The sequence below is a fragment of the Antechinus flavipes genome, chromosome 2 (genome assembly GCF_016432865.1).
Source record: "Antechinus flavipes isolate AdamAnt ecotype Samford, QLD, Australia chromosome 2, AdamAnt_v2, whole genome shotgun sequence".
Classification (NCBI taxonomy): Eukaryota; Metazoa; Chordata; class Mammalia; order Dasyuromorphia; family Dasyuridae; genus Antechinus; species Antechinus flavipes.
In genome coordinates this window covers 389,771,360-389,790,493 of record NC_067399.1, presented here as the reverse complement: position 1 = coordinate 389,790,493, position 19,134 = coordinate 389,771,360, and the positions used below count along the sequence as shown (strand labels likewise).

The 19,134-nt window shown below is 38.4% G+C and overlaps 2 protein-coding genes across 2 annotated transcripts; both read right to left on the bottom strand.

The window, feature by feature from the left end:
• Positions 1–1,322: 1,322 nt before the first annotated feature.
• ZMAT2 (zinc finger matrin-type 2) lies at positions 1,323–9,781 on the bottom strand. The gene is made up of 7 exons (XM_051978567.1): positions 9,409–9,781; positions 8,435–8,603; positions 7,636–7,729; positions 4,549–4,672; positions 3,808–3,881; positions 2,914–3,059; positions 1,323–2,297 (listed from the first exon to the last, which is right to left on the bottom strand). The coding sequence occupies exons 2-7, from the start codon at positions 8,450–8,452 to the stop codon at positions 2,154–2,156; spliced, it is 600 nt and encodes a 199-aa protein (XP_051834527.1). The 5' UTR covers positions 8,453–8,603; positions 9,409–9,781; the 3' UTR covers positions 1,323–2,153.
• LOC127550007 (histidine--tRNA ligase, mitochondrial-like) lies at positions 8,641–19,120 on the bottom strand. Its single transcript, XM_051978562.1, has 13 exons — positions 18,699–19,120; positions 16,341–16,415; positions 15,829–15,948; positions 15,622–15,717; positions 13,209–13,334; positions 12,990–13,097; positions 12,653–12,751; positions 12,004–12,097; positions 11,781–11,908; positions 11,465–11,707; positions 11,207–11,320; positions 10,846–10,992; positions 8,641–10,440 (listed from the first exon to the last, which is right to left on the bottom strand). The coding sequence occupies exons 1-13, from the start codon at positions 19,020–19,022 to the stop codon at positions 10,381–10,383; spliced, it is 1,734 nt and encodes a 577-aa protein (XP_051834522.1). The 5' UTR covers positions 19,023–19,120; the 3' UTR covers positions 8,641–10,380.
• Between the last annotated feature and the right edge of the window lie 14 nt (positions 19,121–19,134).

Here is a 19,134-nt window from a genome sequence, read left to right as displayed (position 1 = left end):
ATCACTAAAGAAAGATCTTTGCAAGAAACTGAAGTAGCATTCACCTTCTTATTTAAGGAGTCAAAGAATGTAAGGAGAACTAAATAAAAGTTCTGCCCATATCTGGTCCCTCTGTTCCTCAACAGGATTAGGGTAGGTCTCCTGATATTCAGCAAAAGTATAATTTTGGAATCTGAGTTTATTGTCAGTCACAAATATACATCCAGATTCTGGCCCCTAGGAAACTACAGAATGAGAAAAATTCTTTTAATACTTGGACACTGCTAAAAGGACAGAAAAATTGATAACCCTAAAGCTAAAATCCTATGGAAACCTTTACCTTCTGGAAGCTTAAGACCTATGAAAAGGGATGAGAGGACATGAACTGAAAAAAGATTACATTGAAAAAGAACCAGCAGAACATGAAGCTGATTTTTGTGATCTAAAGGGATGCCACACAGACTCACTTTATTTGGTTCCCTGTTGGTACAAGTTTGTCCTTTTGGAATTTGGGTACACATTTATTACTGTAGATGTAACTCATACAGGGCTTCAGGCAATGATTAGGCACATTGGAAAGTTTTGTTTACAGGTACTGATGCTATAAATCTGAATCAGAAGAGCAAAGCAAGAATAAACACTAGTTCCCCCCAAAATAAAAAATAAATCTGCCCTTCACTATGGCAACAAAGCAAGTCAGTTAACAGACTTTACTAGCATCCTGTCTTAAGTGTGCCAGCCTGACTTATGAAATAGGTATGAGATGGAATATTTATACCACTAGATCTCATTCTCACGTGTAGGAAATGGGGGAGGAGAGAAGAAAGAAATGGGGTTTGGTGGGAGGGAGAATGCTGATGGAAAAACTTTTGCAGTAGATTCTACCTACTGTCTCCTCTCTTCCACTGACTCACCAGATAAACCATTCCACTCAAAACCCTCCCCAAAGGGAACTAACTCCTTAATGTCCCAGAATCCAAGATCCTTCCAAGTCCATTCCCCCCACCCTCTCAATGAATGTTTTAAAATGTTTATCCTTTCATGCTGCTCACCTGAGGATCAGAAGTCTTCATAGCTCTGCCTGCTGAAGCTAGTAACGATTTGACCCCAAAAGCAGTACTGAGCAGGTAAGCTAAAAGTCAGGTGTACAGTGACTCTATTAGAAGTCAAAGAACAGAACAATATTGACTATGAGAGAATAAAGCTGAATCTGAAAGTGGGGGGAAAAAAGGCTGTAGCACTCATACAGAAATTTAAGATTGGGCTCAGTGTGAAAAAGAGCAAAGATCACAAAAGAAAGATGATATATCCAGTTCTACCATGAGAAATAGTTCCAGCCAACATACTTTTTTCCCTTTAATTATATATGTTAGTTTATCCCTAGGCACACACAAAATCCCACACTGGGGCTTTTTGCATCAGTTAAAACTCATATTGGAGCCTAAATACAAGGAAGACAAAAACAGAGTAATTTTCATCTAAGATACACAAATTAAAAAGCTAAAACAGCCCAGGACTAAATAAAAGATCAAATAACTCATCAGAAACAAACCACAGCAAACACTCATCCATTTAATTCCCCATTACATGCTCTAAAACAAGCCACAGGAGGTGCCCGCAGCCTAAGACATCAGTAATGAGAGCAGCTGTGGCCTTATGGCTTGGGCTCCAGTCCTCTATAGGAATTCTTCATGCACACACACACATACACACACACTCACAAGTACCTGGCAGAACACTATATGTGCACACACATGGCCACAGAACATTAGGAGTAAACAGCCAGAACACTGGAGGTGTAAGGTGAGGTAGGGTACAGAAGGCAGGGCTCGAAGAGAACAAAAGCAGAAATTTGGGTAATTTTATGGTAATCAGTGTGGGAGGGAGAAGGGAAAAGGATGGTTGCAGGAAGAGCTTCGGGGAAGCAGCTGATGAGTGGGAGGTTTCTGTTTTATTAGGAAGTTAGGACAGATGAACTGCAGCTCCATTAAATATGAAAATTAGAGGGCTGGAGCCCAACTTCTCCAGATCCTGGCCACACTCTGGCTGTAAGGGAGAGAAACAAATTCTTTTCTTCCCTTCACATGTCAGGTCTTTGAAGAATTTCCCCAATTGCCTTGGATATTAGTGATCCCACAGAGTCAGGCTTGGGAATAAGACAAGTTCAGAGGGAATCAGTAGCTTTTTTTGGTGGAGCCAAAGCCAGAGAACCCCATAACAGCTGCCATCTCATCATCCTCCTCAAATGTCAAGTCCTCCTCTGCCCGTCGCTTCTTCTCCTTCTGTTTCTCCTTCTTGTAGGCTTTGGCCTTCTCTTCCTACAAAGAGCCATGAAGAATCATTTTAGTTTTCCTAATAAACAGCAGCATCATGAAGCGTCAAATCAGGGCCCAAAGTAAACTGCAGTATCTCAAAGGGAAGAACAGTCACCATAGATATTTGTCTATGAATAACCTATCAGAAATTCCCACCTAACTTAAGACAGACCCAAATGGCTTTCAAGATTCTTTTTTTCCTACTGGCAGGAGATTTACCAAAATGATCACATACATGGAACAAGTTTCATTTCCTTTATTTCAAACTTCTGTTCACTTCAACATCAAAAGAGACCACTAGACCAAAAGCACTAGAAATCAGGAGTCAGAATTAAATTTTCTGGATCAAAGGGTTCATTGCTAAAGGACTAGTGTTTTCCCTGTGAAACATAAGCAAGTCAGGAAGATGGTACAAGAACTGAGGTTTACATGTTGTAGCCTGGACCTATTGATTTCATTCCTCATTTCTGGGTTTAGAAATCATAAAAGGCAATCGGGAGGGAGGGGAAGGATATATTCTTTAGGAGATATCCATTTTACTTGATGTTGACAGAAGACTGCTTCTCAGTGGTTATAAAAGTTACATTTTATGGAAGTCTCAGTTTGGCTTCAACCTTACCTCCTCTCTGAGTTCTTTCATCCTCTCCTCAAAGTCATAGTCCTTTTGTTTTTCTTCCATCTTTTTCTTATTCACTTCAAAGCGTTTCTTTACCTGGTCCAAAGTGGACCGTTCCACACGCATCGACATGCCCAGATTCCGCTGATCTGAGGGGGTGAAGTATGTAACAATTATTTTTCCCTCCAGCTCCTTACTTCCCTAGTTTCCTTCATATCCCCCTTCTCTCCCCTACACTTACTTCCATTACCCCAAATTACGACCTTAAGAGTATAGACTTAAAATAGGAAGAGATGTTAAATATATTTTGCTGTCTAGAAAAACAATTAAAAATATTTTAGTTCTGTTTCGCTTTAATCCCTTCTCCTGTCTTACCTAACTTTTTTATAGTCTTCCTAAGCAACTCTCTCATTTTACAAATGAGGAAAATGAGGTCCAGAAAAATGAAGTTTTTTGTCCACTGTCATTCAGCTAGCTAAGTAGTAAAGCTAGGATTAAAACTCAAATCTACTGTCTCCAAATTAAGTACTGCTGCCACATTAGCATGATGCCTCAATAAACCCTTTCCAATTTATCTCTCCACGACCAATATGGTTTCAGAAACAAGAGGAAATTTTGCTGAAGGCAGCTTCAGGGACCTCTTCTGTTCTTGCATCTAGCAACTTCAAAAAACAAGATGGAAGTGTCTATATTTGGGCAATGAAACTGAATGGCTGGGAAGATATGCTAATTGTATTGTAGAACAAAAGAGTATGATGTACCTCATGAGCTCCATAAACATCTACTGATGAGGAGAAAGGAATTCCCTGTGCAAAGGCAAGAAAAGCATCTACTCTGAGCCTCCAGCAAGAGCTGTGGGGATCCCCAAAACCCATTCCCAATTTCCTCATTCCTTACGTTTCTTGCCATTGATGTGATCCAAGAAGTTGATGGAGTCTTTCACTACACAGTCACAGACATTGCAGTAATACCTACACAAACAAGGAAATATTTATTATTTGAGCTTTCTGAAATGAAAACATGTCTTTGTCCTTTACCTAACTGAAAATTTTAGGTCAACAGTTCCTAATTTTTTTATTTCCTGGACATCCCAAGATCATCAGGAAAAAATGCTAAGAGAGAAGTTCCTAAGTAGGCAGGAGAGTATAGTTGCTATCTATGGCCAGTTCCTACAAAAATCTTCCACATCCCAGGAAATAAGTATGGTGACAGGCCTGGGGTCAGGAAATCCTTAAGAAGTATTGGTCAGCCCTTATCTCCTTTATACTTCAGCCATGAATTAAGGAGAGATCCTTATTAATGTGATAAAGCTCCAGAGCTGCCAGGAGGCCTGAATCCTCAAGATCTAAGGAGTTAATAGCAATCATGACCCCTAAAGTCCCACCATTCCAAACCCTAGAGATATTCCCCAAATATTTTTCTTATTAATATCACATTTCCAGACCCATCACTGCAAAAAAAAATCAATTCCAACAGTCTTCAACTTAGTTGACGGTCAACCAATCCATAACAGTCTATCAATAAGTTAATTTTATTATAGAAAACTCTCCCCAAAACCAAACTGAAATTACCCTACTAACAGTTACTACTGATCACTCATAGATCCTGTGCTTTGTGGTAAAGTAAGAGGCTACTCACCCTCCCATTTCAGATTGTGGGGTGGTCTTGGTGATAACAATAGTCTTTCCCAGCTTAGACTCCAAATCAACCTTGTAGTCTCTGTGTCGCAAGAGCTCCCGCTTGACAGGCTGCACTGGTTTTCCTGAAATAAAAGTTGATATTTCTTGAAATAAAAGTCAATGAGACCTGGCCAGAAGGGAATGAAAAAAACTATGGTTCCTTTCAATGAAAGTATTTTTCACTTAGGAATGAAGTGTAAAGCATGTATCTCGGTACATTCAACAATTTAATTTCATTACCCCTTTTCTCCAGATTCAAGTGCTGCAAAAAATTTACTATACTTGGTGTCAATCTGGGATCCCACAGAATCCCAGAAAGTCTAATGACAGACATCAGGGGGGTCTATGAACTTAGGGGAAAAAAAGTAAATGTAATCATTTCCTTTAGTTATACATGATTTAAAAAACAAAAACTACAATATTGAGAAGGGATCCATGACACACAAGAAGATTAAGAAGTCCTGCACTACACACAAAATACTCCTCAAAGATATTGACTAACTGACCAACTTTCAACTCCCTAAGAAATAGACTGAAGAGGTAAGAATGAGTTAAAGAAAAAATAACAACCATTTCTTCCCCAATTCAGGGAGAGACTTCAAAAGCAAAAGATTGTAAATATTGTATTAAACTGAAATATTCTGTAAATTGCCAGGGAACTAATATTTTAAAAGTCACTGGAGATATTTCAGTAATACTTTGCAAATCTTTCCAAGATTTTTTAAAATGAGCCTCTTCATTATTTCTTATAGAACAATAATATTCCATTACTTTCATATGCCATAATTTAGCCATTCCCCAACTAATGAGCATCCACTCAATTTCCAATTCTTTGCCTCCACAAAAAGAGCTGCTACAAACATTTTTTGCACATATAGATCCTTTTTCTTTTTTATGATTTCTGAGATACAAACCTACTAGTGACACTGCTGGATCAAACTTTATCAGTTTGACAGCCCTTTGGGTATATTTCCAAATTGCTCTCCAGAATAGTTGAATCAGTTCACAACTCCACCAACAATTCATTAAGTGTCCCAGTTTTCCTACATTCCCTCCAACATTTATCATTATCTTTTCCTATCACCTTAGCCAATCAGAGGTGTCAAATGATACCTCAGAGTTGTCTTAATTTGCACCTCTCATCAATAGTGATTTAGAAAATTGTCTGTTTGTATCCTTTAGGGAATGATTTGTATTCTTATAAATTTGGCTCCATTTTCTATATACTTTAGAAAGAAGGCCTTTATCAGAAATATTGGCTGTAAAAATTATTTCCTAGCTTTCTGCTTCCCTTCTAATCTTAGCTGCACTGGTTTTGTTTGTTCAAAACTTTTTTAATTTAATGTAATCATAACTATCTATTTTGAATTTCATAAAGTTCTCTACTTCTTATTTGGTCATAAATTCCTCCCTTCTCAAAATATCTGCTAGGTAAACTATCCCTTGCTTTCTTAATTTGCTTAGCATGTTACCCTTTACACTTAACTCATGTACCCATTTCAAACTTATTTTGGTTGGGGTATGAAGTCTATGCCAAGTTTCTGACGTACTATTTTCCAGTGTTCCCAGCAATTTTTGTTAAATGAGCTCTTATCCCAGAAGCCAGAGTTTTGGGATTTGTTAAACAATAGATTACTACAGTCATTGACTATTTTTTCTAATCTATTCCACTGATCCACCACTTTTAGCTAATACTAAATGGTTTTGAAGAATACAGCTTTATATTCAAGTTTTAGGTCTGACTTCAGTAATACTTTGAAGGAAAACTTCATTGATTCAAGTAATTTAATAAAAGCATAGATCAAGCAATCAACTAAGCACAAGTATTGAAGCACCTACCACATTATAATATCATGTGGTAATGGGGATTAAAAAAGGGGAAAAAAAAATCCTGCCTACAAGGAGGCTCACACTTCATTAGGAGATGAAATACACCCAACCTCACTACCCCCTACATACTTACATACAAAATATAGTACAAAGAGATACTAGAAATTCTAACAGGAAGAGATAAACAGAGAGAGGACTTTATGCAAGAGAATTAGAAAGCTTGTGCAAAGGCCTAGAGCTGGGAGATGGAATATTCTATTTTAAAAAGAACAGGAAGGCCAATTTGGTTGGACCCTAGAATCTATATCAAACAATAAGCTTAAAAAGGTAGGCTGATATTAAATACCAGAGGAATTTATATTTGATCTAAGATGTAACAGAGAGCAACTAGGGTTTGCCAAGCAGGGAAGTAACTTGTCAGATCTAAGCTTTAGAAATATATTGGCAATGGTATGGAAAATGGACTGGAAAGGGTAAAGAGATTTGAGGTATTTGCAATAATTTGGGAAAGAGATGATGAGGGCTTGATGTAGAGTAATAGCTGTGAAAAGAAATATGAAGACAGATACATGAAATTTCAGGGTTAAAGCTGACAAACTTGGCAGCTTATAGGTACTTTATCAATAGGATTGAAAATGAAAACTAATAAAGCTTGTCAGGAAATAGATAAAAGGTGCATGCTAGATGCAATAAAGGTATCACAGTACCCAGCTGAAGTGTAAAAGGGAAAACTTGACTGAATAATCCAGTTGTGTCAGCAAAAAGGAAACAAATCCCCAAACTCTTAAATTACTCAAAGAACGTGTTTCAAAGATTAAGTGTAATTCACAGGACCTATACTCACAATTTTTACTACACAGAGCCCTGCTTTTCAAATAAGCTAACTGATGTTTCTAGGATGGGACATAAACCTTATCTCAATCCAAAGATTTTTCTGTATATGAAGGTGGAGAGGAACGTCCACAGTAGTAAATCACACTATCAAACTTGTATTTCTGAGCTCTAAAATTTCCCTGCCTTAAGGCAACAACAAAAGAAAGAAGGCAAAGTAAAAGGCAAGAAACCATAGATTAAGAACTGAGACCTAAAGAGGTGCTCAAATGCCCAAGAATCAGCAAGTAATAGCAAAGACTAGAACTAAGATTTCCTAATTCACTAAAATATTTCTTCAATCCAATCCTCTGCATGCCTAGAGAAAGTAGAAAATTAAACTCACCATCTTTTTTCTCTCTTTCTTCATTAAGTCGTTTTTCTGCAAGTTTCTCATATTCGTCTTTGTCCCACTTTCGGCGGAAATCCAGGTTTTTAGTCTGTCAAAAAGGAAACATTTATGGGATTTTCTGTTAATCTCCTAGGAAATCCTAGTAGTTGGTAGTTTTTCAGTACTCAAGCATAAAAAATATACAGCACTGTTTTAGCTTAGACCGTGGTTCTTAAAGTCTGGAATATAAGTCCTCCCTCCCCTTCTCCAACTTGTTAAATATAATCGGTAAAGCAAGGATCAAAAGTCGTCTCTTTCTAAAGATCTTTCATCACTCTCCATGTCCTCAGAAAACACAAAGCAAGAGTCATCCAATAGTATGTATTATGATTGGATTGACATCTTATCCCCGGACCAGACAGTAAGCTGCACAAGGCCACATAATTTGATGTGAACTTTCTATTTGCTCCAGTGCTTGGCACATATTATATACAGTAATTGCTTAATGAAGGCCCATCTTGTTTGCTTATGTGACCTATAGGCCTTCAGGAAACCCAAGGCAACCCCAGGATTGAGATGCCCGTGCACCGCAGCGATGAGTGGGCAGTGAAGCTCTGACTGATCAGCCTCCCGGCCTGGGTAGCTTCGGACCCGTAGATGCCAGTTCTTGGGCGCGACTTTGCGCCGAAGAAAACGTTCGCAGCCCTAAGACTGCGACCTCCAGGACTGGGCTAGAGCGCAAGACCCGTGAAAAAGAACATTCGTATCCCCAGCTGAAAACCCCGAAGCTCCTCCGCCCCCCACAGGAACCTACCCCACTACCAGACGCCATCTTCGCAGCGAAGTGAAGATAAAGACGGAAAATAATGTAAAGACTGCTTGGAGCCGTAAAGCAGAACAGTCCTCCGAAATCTCTATCGTAGTACCAGGATAGAGTAGCACTGAGGGACTTCCGACGAGCACTTCCGTCTCAACCCATCGCGCTAACGCACATCATTTATAAATTGCGCACGCGCCACATACGAAGCAAGTGAAAGAACGTTTAATTTCTTGGACAGACTGTTTTTTGTTTTTTCACAAAATCAACAATCAAATTTAACACTTCATTTTATAGACCCGAATACTTAAAGAAATTGTGGCTGGTTCACACAGCACTAAACAGAATCAGAATGCCCGAAAAGGTACAGGGGCGGGGAGAGGGGAGACCGACATTTGCCACTAGCATTAAGTGCTCTAGAAGAGGGCCCCATAAAGGGGTCAATTCCTTCCGGGTCTGAGGCTTCCTCGATCTTCCTAAGAAGCTGAAGACACGAGGGAAGAACCCAGTACTTCCCTCCCCACCCCATGCCTCCAATTCCCAGTCTTCCATTGCCAATTCATTAATTATTTAGTAATAGAGTAATTAGTTTAATTAATTATTTCGCCAAAGGCGGTCTTGGAGTTGGTGGACATAACCCTTAGGCAAGAGGTCCATGGGCTGGCCAATGTTAAACCTAAAATTCCAAGAAGCCAAACGTTGTCTTCTGATCATAATGAACTTTATAGTAGTAGTTTTAGTTAAAATTTCCAATGCTGGAACAGTATGTGAACATCAGAAACACTCCTCCAGTGTTGTAATGACAGAGACTAGTTTACTTAAGTACCTGCCACAAACATCTCCACAAAAAATGTGAAGATATAAAAGTAAACCTATATTGATAAATCAGAGATAGCCCAGATTTTTATCCAATTCATTCCCAATATTCGATGTAAATAAAATGCTAATTGCAAGATATATAAATTAATTACCTTAAATATAAAAACACCTCCAAATAGTTAATTTGGCCACAAAGTGGCAACAGCTGCTGTTCTGGTTCAAGAAAAAGATCAAAATAATAGTTGTATACCTAGTATGGGAGGAGAAATCACCAGTCTTATCCTTGTCAGGGGTTCTCTTGTATTTATAGTACATGGGGACATTTTTATACATATACAATTGGAAGGCACCTCAGAGGTCATCTGGTTCAACCTGTTCATTTTACAGATAAGGAACTGTAACTCAAGAGAACTAGTGACGTGCTCATTTCAGCATTTAAAACCATGAGGAAGCTTAAGTATCAGATAGCTTATCCTTAGCACAATGGAGAAGAGCTAGGAAGGGAGCTAGCTACACCATGCCTTTTGTAACTTGTTTTAGTTTGGATTCATCAGGATATCCACTCCTCCCTTCTTCGTGTCTTTTTATAACACTCAGAGCAAGACAGTTAACAGACTGGAATCCTATGTCTGGAACAGTCAAGCTTTTTTCCTGGTTGGCTCAGACCTTAACCAAGGGTTTGAATTCTGACTTCAGAAAGAACTCCCTCACACTTTAAGATTCCTTCAGAGGTTAACTCCCTTGAAGACTATTCAGAGAACACAGTTCGACTTAGGTCTTATTTGTAGTTAGTAATAACATAAATTTACCACTGTCTCTGTAGTATCTGGGACATATTCTTATTATATGACACTATCTTCACCAGTTAAAAGTGGATGGTCCACCTCCTCTTAAATATCTTTGATTTAAAGCAAGAGTGTTGGGAGCCTATGTGCCATTGATACTTCCCCACTTCCAAACAAGGAACATTAAGATGAGAGAAGTAGGGAGGCAGTAGAAGGGAGAAGTGTAGTCTACCCTGACCCAAATGTGAAACTGGATAGGGCCACCACAGTAAAATTCCAACCACACAGTGAAGTAGATTTCCACAAATGGAACAAGAAGCAGATGAAGAATAGGCAACATCATGATTCACGTGTTCTCCTCTGGATTTCAGTTACTATATTTTCCCGTTTAATGTCCACCTGAAACATGAAAGTAGGCATGTGAGTTATAGAAAAATAAATTCTTCAATAGCTCTTTCACCCTATATTCTTTCAGCATGTGCAATTGTCAAAAAGACATTTATATGTGCATGCATGTCTCAAGTGTTTCTGTGTAAGATCCAACTATCCAAATTGAACTAAGCTAACAGAAGGCAAGATCAAGTCATCTGGTTATTCTGTTTAATTTCTAAAAAATCTAACCATGTAGATGTATGACATCTGGCCTATCTATCTAATTTCTGAGCTTTGTTCCAGGCTACTGTGATGGCTACTATCTTTTCTAGTATATCAGGTGCCCTACAATTCACTATTTCCAAAAATTTTTTTAAACATAATTCTCTTAAGACTACTTAATCTAGTCTATCTCAGCCATTACGGTCTTACCTCCTCTCTGCTGGCCACAGAACGAAGCTTAATGACACCATCTTTTAGCTCTCGCTCCCCAATGACGGCCACCAGTGGGATGCCTGTCTCCTCACAGTAATGTAGCTGAGAGAGAAAACTGGGGTCCTTTTTATATAGCATCTCAGCCTTGAAGCAAAAGATAAAAACTCTTTTAATTTGGAATTTCATATAGTATACCCACTGTGTAACCACTCCCCTTCTAATGCTCCCCCGCCTTCAGGAAAAACACACAACCCAAAACATGGTCCTCCTCCCCTAGAAAGTTTCTCTAATAATGATCAGGAAGATTTAGGGGAGTGTTTCCCCAGACCACAATACACTGGCCCTTGTTCTATTTTACCTTGATCCCAGCATCCCAAAGCTCTGCAATCAGTTTCATCCGTTCTTTAAGGAAATTCTTTTGTGCTGTAGCTACAAGGACCTGTGTCTCTGTCATTTGAATTTTCTCAATGGCCTAGAGAAAAGAGACAAGCAAAAAACACTGGCTAAAATTTCTCTTCAACAAATCAAGATAAGAAGCCCCTTATTTTCAGAAAAAAAGTCCAATCTTAAAAAGTATGGAAAGAATTTTCCCACTTATTCCAAACAGAGTTCCTACCTCCATCCTCTGCTCCACAATAGAGAAGATCCTTTCAACCCCAATACTGAGCCCCACGCATGGCACCTTGTGGCCCTTGGGGTCAAACATGCCAACAAGATCATCATAGCGCCCTCCAGCAGCCACGCTGCCCACTCCAAGCAGTTCTTCCCCCTGTCGGGCTGGGGCCTGAAGAAGCACTGCTTCATAGATTACCCCTGTATAGTAGTCCAGGCCCCGGGCCAGGCTCAGGTCAAAGATGATCTGTGGGACATGGAGATATGGTCAGTCCCAGTGAACAGACATATCCTGGGATCCTCTGCAGTCTGCTACTCACTTTCTCTGTAATACCAAATAGGGTCAGATACTCAAATAGCAGTTTCAGGTCCCTTAATCCCTCCAGGGCCAGCTTGTTCTGTGAGAGTTTGGGATCCTGCAGTAGTTGCTCTACTAGGGACACTCCACCTGGGAAAGTCAAATGTAAGAGTCAGAATTTTAAGATGGTGATCTCTTATATTCCTATTATAATTATATTTAACTTGGTGAATATTGCTTCTTACCATGCTGCTGGATGTAATCCCCAATACAATCTGCCACTTCAGAAGCCAGACCCATCTTTCCTACCATTTCTTCTCTCACATCCTTCCAGGACATCTATAGAACAAAAAATAATTGCTCATATCCCCAAGAACCTACTTTCATAAAAAAGATAATATATTCAATTAGTAAGCATTTGAATGCCTCCCGTGTACCTAAGGTCTATAATAGACATAATTAAGAATACAATACTGGATAGAGTGAAAACATGGGACGCATGTTTTCATAAATGAACTAAGTTGCAATTTTATCTTCAACAATTAACTAGCTATGTGACCCAAAGCAAGTCACTTAAACAGCTTGCTTAAGATTTCTACTATAAAAGATAATTTTAATGGCTTCCTCATAAGATAACTGTGAAGAAAGCACTTTTAAAGATATTTCATGTTTATATTAATGTTACTGCCGTTAGCAAAGAAGTAGTCTCCAAGTTCCCAATAAAGGACTGAAATAAAATCATATTTAGATTCTCTATAACTTTTACTATAGCTTATTTAAGTATGATAGCTTATTTTACACACTGTTCCTCTAACTTCTTAAACAAAATGGCCCAGAATACAGTAAGCTACAAAAACTTAAATGAGGGAAAATAAAAAGATCTTTCTTTATTACCTTGCCCAGCTTATCCACTGAAGAACACACAAATCGTAATTTGTTTTCAGGGACCCCACAGACAGCAAACATGCCATCCAAAATTCGCCTGTCATTCACCTGTGAATTCCATATGCACCAGATACTCCATCAATACTTATTCCCAAAAGAAAGATCCAGACTCCTTTCCCAGTGATTCCCTCTAGTAAAAGGAAGAGAAGCCTTGCAATTAGACTATATGGAAATAGCTGCTAAAGCCAAGGAGTAAGGTTGGGACCACCATAAAGATAAGATGAAAACCTGAAGAAAATCACCTTGGCTCATGCACACCCCCCTCCTCTTTTGTTTTTACATTCACCTTAATTAAGAAGTTCCCCAACTGCAATGTATTTAGGATTTCATATATGATCTTTAAACACTCTGCATCAGGGATCATGGGATCAAATCGACCTGCAATGTCAAAATCCTGTAGCAAAAAGAAGCAGTGAAAATTTGAAAATCCTCTAATTAAATCTGTGTTTCCAGGGATGTTGCTCTGAGAACCCCCTCCCTACTTCCCAGTGCCCCCATCACTCACACATTGGCAGAACTCTCGGTATCGACCTTGGTTTATGGAAGGACTCTCCCGTCGCCACACCTTTCCAATATGATAGCGTTTCATCTTCTTTATCTTATTCATAGCCAGATAACGAGCAAAAGGGACCTCACAAGAAATTATTAAGGAAGCAGCATAGTCCCTTCCAGAGCTGGCATTCAACTATATTTGTACAAGTCAAATACTAGGGTAATAGATTCCAATATCATCTTGTCAAATTGAAAACTCAGACAGGGAATGGGAAATAAGATCTAGATGGTCTCCAAGACCCTGGGATCCTTCCCTCCTATTCACCCTAATCCTTTCCCCAAATTATCTAAATTTGAAAACCTATTCTTCACCACTACTTTCAGCCCTTACTTTACTATGGGAATGCCTCTTTGAATCATCTAACATAAAATAGAATCAGCTCTAGATATGACCATGACATTCACAATTCCTTCCCTTGACATAGAAAAGGATGGTCAATCACACTTAACATCGTACACCAAAATAAGGTCAAAATGGGTTCATGACCTAGGCATAAAGAATGAGATTATAAACAAATTAGAGGAACATAGGATAGTTTACCTCTCAGACCTGTGGAAGAAGAAGGAATTTATGACCAAAGAAAAACTAGAAATCATTACTGATCACAAAATAGAAAATGTTGATTATATCAAATTGAAAAGCTTTTGTACAAACAAAACTAATGCAGACAAGATTAGAAGGGAAGCAATAAACTGGGAAAACATTTTTACAGTCAAAGGTTCTGATAAAGGCCTCATTTCCAAAATATATAGAGAATTGCCTCTAATCTAGAAGAAATCAAGCCACTCTCCAATTGATAAATAGTCAAAGGATATGAACAGACAATTCTCAAAGAAACTGAAACTATTTCTAGTCATATAAAAAGATGCTCCAAATCATTATTAATCAGAGAAATGCAAGAGAACTCTGAGATATCACTACACACCTGTCAAATTGGCTAGAATGACAGGGAAAGATAATGCGCAATGTTGGAAGAGATGTAGGAAAACAGGGACACTGATACATTGTTGGTGGGTTTGTGAATACATCCAGCCATTCTGGAGAGCAATTTGGAACTATGCTCAAAAAGTTATCAAACTGTACATACGCTTTGATCCAGCAGTGTTACTACTGGTCAAATATATCCCAAAGAGATTTTAAAGAAGGGAAAGAGACCTGTATGTGCAAGAATGTTTGTGGCAGCCCTCTTTGTAGTGGCCAGAGACTGCAAACTGAGTGGATGCCCAACAATTGGAGAATGGCTGAATAAATTGTGGCATATGAATATTATAAAATATTATTGTTCTGTAAGAAATGGCCAACAGGATAATTTCAGAAAGGCTTGGAGAGACTTATACGAACTGATGCTGAGTGAAATGAGCATGACCAGAAGATCATTATATACTTCAACAACAATACTATATGATGATCAATTCTGATGGACCTGGCCATCTTCAGCAATGAGATGAACCAAATCAGTTCCAATGGAGCAGTAATGAAATGAACTAGCTACACCCAGCGAAAGAACTCTGGGAGATGTCTAAGAACCATTACATTGAATTCCCAACACATTTGTTGTTGTTGTTGTTGTTGTTGTTGTTGTTTTTGCCTGCCTGCATTTGGGATTTCCTTCACAGGCTAATTATACAATAATTCAGAGTCCAATTCTTTTTGTACAGCAAAATAATGGTTTGGTCATGTATACTTATTTTGTATTTAATTTATACTTTAATATATTTAACATGTATTGGTCATTCTGCCATCTAGGGGAGGGGGTGGGGGAAAGGAGGGGAAAAATTGGAACAAGAGGTTTGGCAATTGTCAATGCTGTAAAATTACGCATGCATATAACTTGTAAATAAAAGGCTATTAAAATTTTTTTTTAATTTTTTAAATACTATATGATGATCAATTCTGATGGACGTGGCCATCTTCAACAATGAGATGAATCAAATCAGTTCCAATAGAGCAGTAATGAAGAGAATCAGCTACACCCAGCGAAAGAATTCTGGGAGATGACTATGAACCATTACATAGAATTCCCTATCCCTCTATTTTTGTCTGCCTGCATTTTTTATTTCCTTCACAGGCTAATTGTACACTTTTCAAAGTCTGATTCTTTTTGTTCAGCAAAATAACTGTTTGGACATGTATACTAATATTGTATTTAATTTATACTTTAACATATTTAACATGTATTGGTCAACCTGCCATCTGGGGGAGGGAGTGGGGGAGAAAGAGGGGAAAAATTGGAACAAAAGGTTTGGCAATTGTCAATGGTGTAAAATTACACATGCATATAACTTGTAAATAAAAAGCTATAATAAAAAGAAAAGAAAAAATGGTCAGAATAAAGTAAAATAGCTCTTAGAAGGATAAAGGATACTGTGAGGTCATATCTAAGAGCCAGTAGCTCCCCACCTTGATCTTTCAGGTCATAGATGAGTCTAGAGTTCTCTCCATATTTCTCCGTTAGCACTTCCTGGACAAACATAAGTCTACAGCTTAATAAATATGATCTGGGATAGTGGAGGCTAAGATAGTAAGAATTTCAATACTGTTCCTTCCACCCCACTCCCTTTTCCTTTGTCACCTTTAGTTCAAACACTGGAGTATCTAGCCCTTTAGCTCCATGGCACTTGAAGCATCTGATGACAGCATTAAGGATTTTCTCTCGAATAGCCATCTGTTGAGGGTTAAGATCCCTGGTACCCTATGAGTCAAAAGCAATCAGAATAAAGGGACATAGAGAAAGAGTTTAAAGGCAAATTGTAAAGGGCTTGGGAAAAAGAGAACAATGGACAAGCATCACAGTTTACATTTGTAAAGTACTTTAAGGTTTGTAATACATTTTATACACTATTTGTACAACAACCCTGAAGGAAGCAGTTACTGAGAAGTGTTCTGACAAGGGCAATCATATGGTTAGTAAATATATGATGTAGGATTTGAGCCCAGCTCTTTCTGACTCTTAAGTGTAATTCTCTCCACTGTATGATATAAATTTTTAATTCACTGCAAGGTTTCAACTGAGGTAGGGGCAGATGTTTTTCCCAAGCACTCAGCTATTGGAAAAGAAGACAAAAAAGTTAGAAAGAGGATTACCTTGGGAGTCTTGATAACAAAATTGGATTTCTCTTTATCTGATTCCAGCTGAATCTTCAATCTGGCTTCTGCAAACTGCAAAAAAATTATCATGACACACTAAGCAATGGCTGCAGATCTTTGACCTCTTAATTTCCAGTCTTCCAAGAAGAAAAGTTCGGCAGGCTCTTCACTTGGGCTGAATTGTGGCCATTGTGTCTATTGTGTCCATAAAGCATTTTCCCCAGAGGCCCTCTTATTGAAAGATCCTTCCCCCAATACAGTGTGGTTTTATTCTGGTTCCCTCCATCTCTTTTTAATTAGACAAGCTTACTCAACATTTTTTAAATTTATACCCAGAGAAAGTAAGACTCAGAAAAAAACAAAAACTTACAAAAAAAAAAAAAAGCCTATATCAATATCAGAAATTAAAAAGGGTTTTTGCCTCTAGTTTCAAAAAATAAAAATGATAGACCAGAAGAGTAACTTCCTTACAAAAGGGCTACATGACCTATTAGACCTATTGAGTTCTGGCAGAAAGATGCTTTAGAAGAAACAACAACAAAGGAATAAAGATACAATAAGAATAATTTATTAGCTTAATATTCATTAACATTAGATTATTAACTCTTCTACTGAGGCAACTAGTCTGGAATACCCAAGTTCAAAGCTGGCCTCAGACATTTACTAGTTGTGTGTCACCCTAGGAAAGTCACTATTTGCCTCAGTTTCATCAATTGCAAAATAGGAATTATAACAACTCTCAGGGATGCTGTGGGAATCAAATAAGATATCTGTTTTTTTTTAAAAAGTACTTAGCACAGTGCCTGGCACACAGTAGGTGTTACATAAATGCTAATTCCCTTCCCTTGAACCCAATGAAAAGGAAGAAAGATTTGGAGCTAGAGGGGACTTTTCAAGACCAACTCAATCCCCTCATTTAAAAAAATACAGACAGGGAAACTGGGCCTAGAAAGTTTATGTACCTTACCCAAGGTCACGAGAGGAAATTAGTGACAGTTTAGATTTGAATTCAGATCTTCTGTATACAAATTCAAATCACCTTTCATAGCATCAAAATACTAGATTGCAAGTTCTTCAAGGGAAGGGACCCTATCATTTTCTGACAGTATTTGTGGAAAAAAATTTAATGGAAAAATATTAGTTTGTTATAGTAGGCTATCCAATAAGACTTCTGAGAAAATACAGAGCTGTCCCGGTGTTGCCATTTAATAACTGGGGCAAATAATTTAATTTCTTGGGACAATTTATTCATCTCTAACAACAATTATGGTGATCATTCACTTTTATATAGTATTTTAAGGTTTGCAATGTGTTTTCCTTACATTTGTAAGGTAAGCAGTGTGCAAGTATTATCGTTATTTTTTTTAATCAGAAAACAAATTTAGGAAAGTTAAGGTTTCTAAATCATGGAAGTACAAACTATTTCTGTATTGCTGTAAAAAAAGACATTATCTGCTTTGGTCCTTCACCATGCATTGGATCTTTCTATCTTGATTTACAATTGAAACCTTCTATGCATATGTGGTTTCCTCTACTGGAATGTAGCTTTTTGAGAATAGACTGAATAGTTTTTCTATTTGTATTCTCAATGCTTAGCACAATGTTTTGAACTTAGTCTGAACTTAATAAATATTTCTTCATTCATTCAATGCTAGAAAGAGCCTCAGAAACCAATTATCTCACTCTACCTAAACAGGGATCCACTCTATAATATAACAAACAAGTAATCATCTGTCTTGTCTTCAAGTATTGATTCAAGTGAGGGTTTCAGAGATTCCTGGGGATGATTCAATCGATAATTCCGAGGTTCTTTGTATGATATATTTAAACAATATTATTAATATAAGTAAACAAATAAATTAACATCATAGACTGTGGGACTCCGGTCACAAACATTAGGGGGCAAAGGACTGCGGTCCGATTGCTCAAAATCCGTAGTCAATTATCTAGGATCAAATAGACATTTAGAAGTCAAAATGCAAAATCACGAAAATGTTAGAATTAAAGGGAGTCCAATTAGTTTAAACCTTCATTAAACCGATAAGAAAACTAAGGCATTTTAAATAAATCAAGCATTAACTTAAAAACCTACTCATATCATAGGATACAAATTCTAAAGTTGGATTCCTTGCTCTGATCGATTTTAATTCATTTACACGGTGGTAGAGTCAGGCCGAGAACGGTTAGAAAACTCAATTAAACTCAACAAAAGCCTACCAGGGCCTGGGTACTAAAAAATAAAGGTTTAGACATCAAGGAATTTACAATTTTAATAAGCAGATAACGACTGACAAAGTATATGACAAGTTAAGGAGAGCCAAGAAATACTGAGAAACGTGAGAAGGCAGAACATACCTCCCGCGCTGGAGGCTGCAGCAGGCCTCCTAGCACCCGGCGGAAAAGCAGCGAGGCCCCGGTGCAGGGAGGTCGCAGCAACTGGAGGGTCAGCGTGGCCCAGGCCTCCCGAGACAAGGGCCCGAGGCGCTGCATGGCGAGGGCTGGGGCTTCTCTTCCCACAGTCCCGCAGGCTGTACACCGGAGGATGAGGCGGGAAAGGATTGGGGCAAAGGGAACACTTAGGCTGAGTCCAGAGAATGAGAAAATGCTGGTCACCAGATTACGGAGGAGGAAATTGAGGGAAATCGTGTCAGAGAAAAGTGAAGTGAAACTCCCACGCATCAAATTCGCTAAGGGGTAGGCAGGCGGAGCGGAGAAGCCAGTGAGTTCAACCTAGTTTCTCCTCTTTCATTCTTCCGGTTTAAGCTCACGCCGACCGGAAGCTCTCTGGGCG

What these genes read in the sequence shown, in the direction of transcription:
- ZMAT2 (XM_051978567.1), bottom strand. An exon ending in CCACAATCTGAAATGGGAGG is followed by an intron (nt 3,882 to 4,548) that starts GTGAGTAGCCTC and finishes TTGTTTGTGTAG; the next exon opens with GTATTACTGCAATGTCTGTG. An exon ending in TGAAAGAACTCAGAGAGGAG is followed by an intron (nt 2,298 to 2,913) that starts GTAAGGTTGAAG and finishes GGCTCTTTGTAG; the next exon opens with GAAGAGAAGGCCAAAGCCTA.
- LOC127550007 (XM_051978562.1), bottom strand. Translation starts at nt 19,022, where the DNA reads ATGCGTGGGAGTTTCACTTCACTTTTCTCTGACACGATTTCCCTCAAT. An exon ending in TGCAGCCTCCAGCGCGGGAG is followed by an intron (nt 16,416 to 18,698) that starts GTATGTTCTGCC and finishes ATTTTTTTGCAG; the next exon opens with TTTGCAGAAGCCAGATTGAA. An exon ending in CTGTGGCCAGCAGAGAGGAG is followed by an intron (nt 10,441 to 10,845) that starts GTAAGACCGTAA and finishes TTCATGTTTCAG; the next exon opens with GTGGACATTAAACGGGAAAA.